At 42.8% G+C, this 11,668-nt stretch overlaps 1 protein-coding gene across 1 annotated transcript; it reads left to right on the top strand.

The window, feature by feature from the left end:
- Window positions 1–6,407: 6,407 nt before the first annotated feature.
- On the top strand, window positions 6,408–9,667 carry LOC106582524 (tubulin alpha chain). The gene is made up of 4 exons (XM_045704909.1): window positions 6,408–6,600; window positions 7,731–7,953; window positions 8,085–8,233; window positions 8,519–9,667. Exons 1-4 carry the CDS (start codon window positions 6,598–6,600, stop codon window positions 9,494–9,496), a joined length of 1,353 nt encoding a protein of 450 aa, XP_045560865.1. The 5' UTR covers window positions 6,408–6,597; the 3' UTR covers window positions 9,497–9,667.
- Window positions 9,668–11,668: the final 2,001 nt, after the last annotated feature.

Genomic DNA, 11,668 nt, shown 5'->3' with positions numbered 1-11,668 from the left:
GCCTGGCTCGCTGTCAGCGTTCCAATTCATCCCAAAGACGTGGATATTGATTAAGGCAGCCCCCCGTACCTCTCTGATTCAGAGGGGTTGGGTTAAATGCAGAAGACACATTTCAGTTGAAGGCATTCAGTTGTAAAACTGACTAGGTTTCCCCCTTTCCCTTTCCAGAGGTGTTCGAATGGGTTGAGGTCAGGGCTCTGTGTAGGCCAGTCAAGTTCTTACACACCGATCTCGCACTGTCATGCTTAAACAGGAAAGGGCCTACCCCAAATTGTTGCCACAAAGTTGGAAGCACAGAATCATCTAGAATGTCATTGTATGCTGTAGAGCTAAGATTTCCCTTCACTGGAACTAAGGGGCCCGAACCATGAAAAACAGCCCCAGACCATTATTCCTCCTCCACCAAACTTTACAGTTAGCACTATACATTGGGGCAAGTAACGTTCTCCTGGCATCCGCCAAACCCAGATTCGTCCGTCGGACTGCCAGATGGTGAAGCGTGATTCATCACTCCAGAGAACATGTTTCCACTGCTCCAGAGTCCAATGGCAGCGAGCTTTAACACCACTCCAGCCACTTCCACCCATTTTATAAAGCTCCCGACGAACAGTTCTTTTGCCTGACGTTGCTTCCAGAGGCATTTTGGAACTCAATAGTGAGTGTTGAACCCGTGGACAGGCGATTTTTACGCAATATGCACTTCAGCATTCGGCAGTCCTGTTCTGTGAACTTGTGTGGCCTACCACTTTGCGGCTGAGCCGTTGTTGCTCCTAGATGTTTTCACTTTCCAATAACAGCATTTATAGTTGACCGGGGGCAGCTCTAGCAGGGCAGACATTTGACGAACTGACTTGTTGGAAAGGTGGCATCCTATGACGGTGCCACGTTGAAAGTCACTGAGCTCTTCAGTTTGGCCATTCTACTGCCAATGTTTGTCTATGGAGATTGCATGACGGTGTGCTTTTATTCACCTGTCAGCAACAGGTGTGGCTGAAATAGACGAATCCACTAATCCCTTCTCCCCTGCTATCCCCCCCACCCACTCTCTCCATCAGCCCTCTCCAGGGGCGGAAATCGCGGGGGGGACGGGGGACACACGACCCCCCCATCCTGGGAAAAATATGATTTGTCCCCCCCAATATATCACTGAAACATAACTATGTAATTTAAATAATATTAATAATACGCAATGAAAGCAATTGTGCTGATTATAGACACTTAACAGCGCGTTTTTAAGTTTCAAAAGATTGCGACCCCCCCACCCTTTTCCTCACAATGGTTTGATCCACTGGCAAGGTAACAGAGGGGTCGTAGCCACTGTCTGAAAGGCACTCAATGAACGTAACTGACGTGAGGTTAATCCAGTCAATCGCGCACACACACTAGCTGAATATGCACAGCTAGCGCAAATATTAACTATTAAGCTAGCTAGTACCTATTCCATTTATGTGGCCTCATCAAAGATGGAATCTTTGCTATGGTTAATTTATTCCGAGATCAGCATGCAGATGACGTAAGTTAGTGCTTCAAAGTCCCTGTGATAAGGTTAGCGATAAACTGATTTAACCCAGGTAGCAAAGATTATAGCAAACACCACTGAAACTGAATTGGTGCTCGCTAGCTTTGCAAATTCAGCTATTGTTGGAAGCCAGCCAATATGAAACAAACTATTAAAATTACAAAAGGTTGCAGCATATGTTATGTAAATGGTGAACTCATACAGCTGTCAACTCTTGTCATTTTAATCCGTTTCACATTTGCTAGCTACCTTTTAGATCGAAGCCCAAATAGAATGATAAAAGATAAGATGATAGAAGCCCATCTCCTACTGTAAATAACCTACACACTGTGTGTGTGTGTAGCCAGCCAGCCAGGTAGAAAAATGGCAGAAAAATAAAAGACGGACATCAGAGTATTTTTCAGTACACCAAAACGCAAAGTAAGAATCCTAGTAGCCTAATATCTCAAAGACTAGTTGATAAAATGTTCATAAGAAAGAAATGAAATTCTAATGGAAATGTTTCACAATGATGTCATTAGGCAGAGCAGGCAACAGATTGCACACAGACAGCAGAGTTGGGGACAGATATGCAGGGACAGACTGGCAGGGACAGGGAGTCTCAGGTAAGTTTGTTGAGTCTTTGTTTGGCAACATTATGAAAGGTTCTCCATTTTTTTTACTTGTAAAATAGGAACATAATTGGAAAATGCCATGGATACCCCCACTCAACTTAAACTGGTGACTGAACTAAGATTTGTTAAAGGCAATGGTATTGCTGTTGTGAATAGTTGTGTAGTTTTGGGTACCGGTAGTTAGGAGTATGGCAAACACCTTATTTCTTTGGTTCCTCAATATACATTTACCATATTACAATGTAGGCTATGTGTTACAGCACTACTTTTGGTGTCCCCCTCAGGAATTGCTCTTGAGAAAATGTCATGTAATTGTCCCCCCCAAAGTTGATATCAGATTTTCGCCCCTGGCCCTCTCCCCTCCCCCACCCCTCTCTCCTCTATTTGGCGAATGAGAAATAAAGAAAGAATTAATAATTTCTTTGTATTTTCTTGAAAGAGAGCTGTTATTTAGGGTAACTTGTATATTGGAAGTTGAATCAGTCAAGCAAACAGCGAGGAGTGAAACAAATAAACCGTGTCTGACAGGCGGGCTGTGTCAAACCACACCCTATGTCGTACCTTCCCTAAAACATTTTTATCCGAGTGCGACAGTGACAAATGTCAACTGGAATGTGGGAAAGGCATGGAGGAGGGAGAGTTCTCTGAGGCCAGAGAAGACATGGCAGTCCTGGGAAGGATTATGAAGAGGAGGGAGCACTAAAATATTGGAAGTAAAGATTCACCCATTTTTTTATGTTATATTGTTTTTTGTGCGCATCTCTGAACTATTGCCGTTCAAAGCTGGCAGAAATTCGCCCGTTATTACGTAGCGTTGCGATAAAGCCGCTCTCGTTAGTTACACTAAATAGGAATCATTTTAGGTCACGGAAACGTCTATCATACACGTCAGATTTCAATATCAGGTCGATGTCTTCTCTCGAATGAGTCATTGATCATATTTTTTGGGCGATATTCCTACCTGGAGAAATGTGCAATTTAATTAACAGAGGGTCTAACACATTGATCCTATTTGTCTGCCCCTTCAGTCCAGGGTGGCATTGCGTATTTCAGACTCCGCTCTGTGAGGCACATCGATCTGCAGGTTGAACATGGTGAGATTGTACACTCCTAAATTAATAGTGCAGTTTGCTTAGGCGATTTTACAGCTAACTACGTACTTCACACTCTGATATTCGGTTCGGTGTTATTGTGTTGCGCTTACTTGCGCGCAGGCCATACAGAGAGTATTGCATTGTGGTCGAATTGTGGGTTTTGTAGTCGACATGAGCTGCACCAGATTTCCACAACGATTTTCACATGTTGCTACCACCCTTATTATATAACAAATCAATTTATTTGTTCACAAAAAAAATATATTGTTCTGTAACACTGTAAATGATAGGAATGAGTGGATTGGTCCTTTTAAAGGCAGAGAGGCTGCAGGTGGAGATCTGTGGAACTCTCATCACAACAGCAAAATGTGCAAAGCTTCTGCACCTTCTCTCCGAATCTTCAAAGGCCCTACGCCTTTTTCACTAAAGTTAGTTCCATTATCTGGTGACCTAATTTAGCTTTTATAGCCAGGGCGTCTCTCCCACGCCTATATTTCCCTTCCCCCCACTCCTATATTTCCCCTCTCTCCCCCACCCCTCTCCTCTCCCTCTTCCATCCCTCTCCCACTCAAATCAAATTGTATTGGTCATATATAAATATTTAGCTGATGTTATTGCGGGTGTAGTGAAATGCTTGTGTTCCTAGCTCACACAGTGCAGTAGTATCTAACATTTCACAACAATACATCTAAAAGTAAAAGAATGGCATTAAGAAATATAGAAATATTAGGATGTGCAATGTTGGCGTGGCATTGACTAGAATACAGTATGTAAACATTATTAAAGTGACCAGTGATTCCATTATTAAAGAGACATGGAATCACTGGTCTGTCTACATAGGCAGCAGGGTTGGTAGCTGGCTAGTGACAGTGACTAAGGTTCAGGGCCGGGTACACCCCCCTCTCCCCTCCCCCACCTCTCTCCCCTCCCCCACCCTTCTTCCCTGCCCCACCCTTCTTCCCTGCCCCGCCCCTCTCCCCTCCCCCACCCCTCTCCCCTCCCCCACCTCTCTCCCCTCCCCCACCCCTCTTCTCTCCCCCACCCTTCTCCCTTAGACAACCCTTCTTCCCTCCCCCAACCCCCTCTTCCCTACACCATTCTTGTTTCATAATTTCAACCTATCCCTGACTACTATCAACCTACCTTTTTGAAAGTTAACCCAACAAAACTAATTTGGTTATGATTTAGAATCAGGACGCCAACAGCATCTTGTAATTTCCATAGAAATGTGTCATTATAATAACCTGTCTGTTATACAACAGTGAGGGGAGGAGGTGGGGAGGGGACAAGGGTGGGGAGAGGGATGGGGGAGGGAAGAAGGGGGTGGGAGAGGAAAGAGGATCTGCAGAGAAGAATGGGAGAAACTCCCCAAATACAGGTGTGCCAAGCTTGTACCCATGAAGACTGGAGGCTGTAATTGCTGCCAAATGTGCTTCAACAAAGTACTGAGTAAAGGGTCTGAATACTTATACAAATTTGATATTTCAGTTTTTTATTTTGAATTAAAATTGCAAAAATGTAAAAAAAAAAATGTTTTTGCTTTGTCATTATGGAGTGTTGTGTGTACATTGATGAGGGGAAAAAAACAATTTAATCCGTTTTAGAATAAGGCTGTAACCTAACAAAACGTGGAAAAAGTCTAGTGGTCTGAATACTTTCTGAATGCACTGCACATTGTAATATTGTTGTATGGTGGTATTATACATTCTATATTATTGATATGTATTGGTGTAATAATGTTATATGATGTACTGTTTTATATGTAATGTAAGTGCCTTAATGTGTTTGGACCCCAGGAAGAGTAGCTGCTACCCAATTGAAGTTAAAATGGTTAATATAAGGGTAGGGACGTCCCAAGGATCCCGGAGAGCACTGACTATGCTATCCCACAGCACAATACCCAAAATTCGTATCTGCGTAGAGAGAGAGTCAGCCAGTCAGCCTCTCTGTGAGAAGGGGGAGGGACTTCCTTGTTATTTTCATACCAGGGTTGTTCTTGAATTGCGGTGGCATTTGCAACCTTGAAAAACACTTTAAAACGACAAATAGTTATTCTTAATACATGTTTTTGTTTATATTGAAATGTTTATCAATGATAAAACATAATGCAAGCTCTTTTATACTGCACAAAGTTATGTTTACGCATTGTAAACATAAGCAAGAACTTAGGGGTAAGCAAATTTTGTTCTAGTACTGATGTGTAGAGTTGAAGAGGCGTGTTCTGTGGATTTAGAGAAATCAATATATTATTTTGAATGATAGTGAATAAACTTATATACAATATCAAATATCAATAACAACAAAGAAGGTGATTAAAATACCTATTTACTAGTATAATGTCTGTTCCTCAATTGTATGTCAAATGTTGTTACTGCCTTAAAATCCCTAATTACAAAGATATACAAGAACCTTGACCATTCCCTCCAGAAGCAAACTGTTATCGGTGAGGGGTCAATATTAGAGAAAATTCTTAGCTAATCACACCCTTTTAGTATGTCACAGTTCCCGCTCAGCCCAGTCAAAACTGTTCGCTGCTCTGGCACCCCAATGGTGGAACAAGCTCCCTCACGACGCCAGGACAGCGGAGTCAATCACCACCTTCCGGAGACACCTGAAACCCCACCTCTTCAAGGAATACCTAGGATAGGATAAAGTAATCCTTCTAAACCCCCCCCCTCCCCCCCACCAAGAAAATAAAAGAAAGATATACTTTTGTAAAGTGGTTGTTCCACTGGATATCATAAGGTGAATGCACCAATTTGTAAGTCGCTCTGGATAAGGGCGTCTGCTAAATGACGTAAATGTAATGTAAATGTGCCACTTGATGTTAGTCAAATTAAATGAAGTTTAAATAACATTGTGAGCAAAATGATTGATCATACAACTTTAGTAAATACTTTTTAAAAAGGGTTAATGGAACGTAGATTTGAGCATCTTGTGCCCTCCATTTCAGAAAATCCTCAATAACCACAAATGTCTCATTGGTATTACCATCATTGGTGTTGCTACTCATTCTGGTGGCACAATTTTATCAAAATGGTACAAATTATGTTAAGTAATTCAGCTGCCATATTAGTTGATTTAGAATAGGAAGGTGTACCCAAATACATTTAAATAAAAAAAACGATTCTAAACTATTTTTCCTCAATGCCACCGCATTTGAAGAACGACCCACCAACAGTCTCTCCCGCCAACCAGACTCTACTGTCGCTTCCTGCCGGGCTGTGTGCTTCCTGTCGGGCTGTCTGCTTCCCCCGGGCTGTCTGCTTCCCCGGGTCTATAAAACCCCACCTCTTCCTTTCTGCTGCAGTTCTGCCTTCTCTTCTGAATCCTCAACGTCAGCCTGTGAAGGAAAAGAAAACCAGACAAAATGGTGAGTGCTGATGTAGATAATAAAATTATCTTTATTGTTTTTTCTTTCACATGGTATTCGTATTAAAAAAATGATAGGATTTAGATCAATCTGAAAAGCATGTGGACGATGGATGCTGTACATAAAGACCATGGTCCGAAAACTAATTCCTACTGCTAAAAAACCCCGACATACTGTGTACTAATCGTACTAGATACAATTTATAACGGAGTGTTTTAGTAAAAACTAACGCAGTAAGAAACATCAGCAGACTAGTCCACCCAACCTAATGCGATTCCGGTGATTCCCGCCCTTATCATATTATCAGCTCATTATATGCGTTTCCTCTTTTTCAAATGTCGATTTTAAGTTATGTATTCAACTGATATAATGATACATGTAATTTAAGGTAAAATGATGATTATTTTTTAAATATTGTGACAGAATCATCTATAGCCATACATGAAATGTGGGTTAGATGTCAGTGTTCCAAGTATAAAGAACGACAGTCTGTGTAGATGGAACACCTCTAAACTTCACGACAAAGACATGAATAGCTGATTTTGACATGGGGTTTTTATGCGACATGATTGAGCACAAAGGAGAACAGGGAGGGGCGGTCTGAGAAGGTTGCCATTTTATGTGTGTGAGATCGCTGTTTTACCCTGCAATGGGCGCGCAGCTCGGATGGCGGGAGGAGAGGAAAAGGAGGGAGGGGGGAAACAAGGCACACTGGTCCTCTGCTCACGCTGGTCCTCTGCTCTTAAAGATACAGGGTCATGTATGACGAGCTGGTTAAATGGCAGATAGAGGATTTGCGAGATGGTGGCCCGGCAGGATAGCCTAGCCAATCACTTTGCTTAAATGTCCCTTTTGTTAAATGGGTGGCCGTACTGAATTCACAGTTCAGTCAAATCCAGGACCTTCCCATGAGGACATTATATTACTTTCATAGATAGATGAAAATAAATAAGGACAATAAAAGTGAGATGGTGAAAGAAAGGTTGTATTTAGCAGTATCTTAAAAAATATACATGTCATGTTAGTTTACTCATTCATACTCTGAAACGGCGTTAAACCTACAAATGTGCATAGCACTATTTTGATTCAAGTTTCCATGTAGTTGATGTCTTGTACCTTCTCTTTTTCAGCGTGAGTGTATTTCTATGCATGTCGGCCAAGCCGGAGTCCAGATGGGTAACGCCTGTTGGGAGCTGTACTGCCTGGAGCATGGGATCCAGCCAGACGGACAGATGCCCAGTGACAAGACTCGTGGAGGTGGAGACGACTCTTTCAACACCTTCTTCAGTGAGACCGGAGCCGGAAAGCATGTCCCCCGTGCCATCTTCGTAGATCTGGAGCCCACTGTCATCGGTAAGATGAGACTCTTCTGAAATCCTGGAGGAAATCTGTTGGATTATGGTTCACAAGCTTTGAATGATTTGATATTCTGTCCCAAGATATTCCTCATATTAGGATATTCTAAATCTACCTTTGTCTTTCAGATGAGGTGAGGACAGGTATCTATCGTCAGTTGTTCCACCCTGAGCAGCTGATCACTGGTAAGGAAGATGCTGCCAACAACTACGCCCGCGGTCACTACACCATCGGCAAGGAGATCATTGACATCGTGCTGGACAGGACACGCAAACTGGTGAGTCATCATTCTGAAACAGGCCTCTAACTAGGGTTCTACACGGAACCTTTTTCATTCTAGAAGGTTGTTCAGAAACCTTCTCTATGGAAGAAAGCGTTTTAAAAAGGTTATTTCGGTGGGCCAATAAGTTGTACCTGGAACTATAAAGGGTTATCTTACAGGGACAAGCCGAAGAACCCTTTATGGTTCTAGGTAGAACATGCAAACAGGTTCTCCATTCTATTCTTACTACTATAACATAAGATAACATCTAACAATGTTATTGTACCATTTCTCCATCAGGCTGACCAGTGTACTGGGCTTCAGGGATTCCTCATCTTCCACAGCTTTGGAGGAGGCACTGGCTCTGGTTTCACCTCCCTGCTGATGGAACGTCTGTCTGTCGACTACGGAAAGAAGTCTAAGCTTGAGTTTGCCGTTTACCCAGCTCCCCAGGTGTCCACAGCTGTGGTGGAGCCCTACAACTCCATCCTGACCACCCACACCACCCTGGAACACTCTGACTGTGCCTTCATGGTGGACAATGAGGCTATCTATGACATCTGCCGTAGGAACCTTGACATTGAGCGTCCCTCATACACCAACCTCAACAGGCTCATTGGTCAGATCGTCTCCTCCATCACTGCCTCCCTGCGTTTCGATGGCGCCCTGAATGTTGATCTGACAGAGTTCCAGACCAACTTGGTGCCCTACCCCCGTATCCACTTCCCTCTGGCCACCTATGCCCCAGTCATCTCCGCTGAGAAGGCCTATCACGAGCAGCTGTCAGTCGCTGACATCACCAACGCCTGCTTTGAGCCGGCCAATCAGATGGTGAAATGTGACCCTCGTCACGGCAAATACATGGCCTGCTGTCTCCTGTACCGTGGCGACGTTGTTCCCAAAGATGTCAACTCTGCCATCGCTGCCATCAAAACCAAGAGGAGTATCCAGTTTGTGGACTGGTGTCCCACTGGCTTCAAGGTGGGTATCAACTACCAGCCCCCTACGGTGGTTCCTGGAGGAGACCTGGCCAAGGTCCAGAGGGCTGTGTGCATGCTGAGTAACACCACAGCCATCGCTGAGGCCTGGGCTCGTCTGGACCACAAGTTTGACCTGATGTATGCCAAGAGAGCCTTCGTGCACTGGTATGTTGGTGAGGGCATGGAGGAGGGAGAGTTCTCTGAGGCCAGAGAAGACATGGCAGCCCTGGAGAAGGATTATGAAGAGGTGGGCACTGACAGCGTGGGAGAAGAGGATGAGGAGGGAGAGGAATATTAAAAGTCTAAACATGCTTTGCCAGCCTACATTCCAACACTGACTGTTGGAGTCCTACGCTTAACATGACGGCAACACATTCCCCACTGCAGTGTCAACAGTCTCTGTTACATCTAGTCATGTTGTGTCTGTATTCTCAATAAACACGCCACGTCTCTTGTCTAGACAAACAAATTGAATGTGAAACGAGTTTTTTGGGGGGGGAAATCTGCCAGTGAAATATCAGGGCGGCAAATTCAAAAACAACAATGTCATAATTCAACTTCCTCAAACATACAACTTTTTTACACCATTTTAAAGATACACTTCTCCTTGACGTAACCACATTGTCCGATTTCAAATAGGCTTTACAGCGAAACCAAAACATTAGATTATGTTAGGAGAGTACATAGACAAAAATAATCACACAGCTGTTTTCCAAGCAAGGACATGTGTCAATAAAACCCAAAACAGCTAAATGAAGCACTAACCTTTGACGATCTTCATCAGATGACACATGCATGTATGTTTTGTTTGATAAAGTTCATATTTATATCCAAAAACAGCATTTTACATTGGCGCGTGATGTTCAGAAAATGTATTCCCACCAAAACCCTCGGTGAATGTGCACATCAATTTACAAATATACTCATCATAAACGTTGACAAAATATATAACAATTATTTAAAGAATTATAGATAAGACTACTGGATGCAACCGCTTTGTCAGATTTTAAAATAGCTTTACGGAGAAAGCACATTTTTCAATATTCTGAGTACATAGCTCAGCCATCACAGAGAGCTATACAGACACCCGCCAAGTTCGGGGCAACCTAAACTCAGAATTAGTATTAGAAATATTCTCTTACCTTTGCTGATCTTCGTCAGAATGCACTCCCAGGACTGCTACTTCCACAAGAAATGTTGTTTTTGTTCGAAATAATACATATTTATGTCCAAATACCTCCGTTTTGTTTGTGCATTCAGAGCACTATCCAAAGGCATAACGCGCGAGTGCGGTACCAGAGACAAAGTCAAAATGTTTCATTACCGTACTTAGAAGCATGTCAAACGCTGTTTAAAATCAATCTTTATGGTATTTTTAATGTAAAATTGCAATAATATTCCAACCGGACAATAGCGTATTCATTCAAGGAGAAAAAGAAGGAACGGCGCATATCCAATCCCTTTGTCCACAGGCAGTCCACTCAGTAACTGAGCTCCTATTGTCTGCCCAGTAACAGGAGAAGGCTGAAACAACTTTCTGAAGGCATTTGACAGCCAATGGAAGCCTTAGGAAGTGCAATGTAACCCCACAGATACTGTAGTTTCGAAAGGGACTAGAAAGAACTACAATTCTCAGATCCTCCACTTCCTGGTTGACTTTTTCTCAGGTTTTGGCCTGCCATATGAGTTCTGTTTTACTCACAGACACCATTCAAACAGTTTTAGAAACTTCAGAGTGTTTTCTATCCACATCTACTAATGATATGCATATTCTAGTTTCTGGGCCAGAATAGTAACCTGTTTTAATTGGGTACGTTTTTCACCCGGCCGTGAAAATATTGCCCCCTAGCCCTGACAGGTTAATGAGGTCTCCGTGAGTAAGTTCTTCCAGGTGTGGCCAGTCAACGTAGGAGTGGCGTCATGGAACTGACCCCACCTGTGCAAATATGATTGTAGCCTACTGAAATGGCACAGGTAGACATCACTGCATCATTTTTAGCCTAAGAGTGATATTTTGGGGACAGCTATTGATATTTGGTAGGCATTAAACTTGCATACATTTCTGCTGAGCTGGTACATTAATGATGATGTTTTGGAAATTCTTACACAGGGACACTCAAAGTCCCAGCAATTGTCCTATATACGGCTATGCACACACAAGTTATATTTGCTTAATTAATTAATCATTGCCGTTTTGTTTCATTAATGTGAACGACCAATACCTCACGAGGCTTCTTCTCTCTAAGCTGAGACCTTGAAACTGAGATATCTCGTTCTCAAAACAAGGGTCTTGGCGTACTGCCAAATTACAGCTACTGATTGTGAGGATTTGTTTAGTCGGTCGCTTGCATGAACACAGAATCTGGTTTATAGAAAAGCACAAACATAGAAATTGGTAAATAGAAAAGCACAAGTATAAAATGTCCATCACATTCCATCCTCATCACTTGTGTGATAATAATCATTACAT

The sequence above is a fragment of the Salmo salar genome, chromosome ssa21 (assembly GCF_905237065.1).
Source record: "Salmo salar chromosome ssa21, Ssal_v3.1, whole genome shotgun sequence".
NCBI lineage: Eukaryota > Metazoa > Chordata > Actinopteri > Salmoniformes > Salmonidae > Salmo > Salmo salar.
Note: the sequence above shows the minus strand (reverse complement) of the source record. Positions and strands in the feature narration are given on the sequence as shown.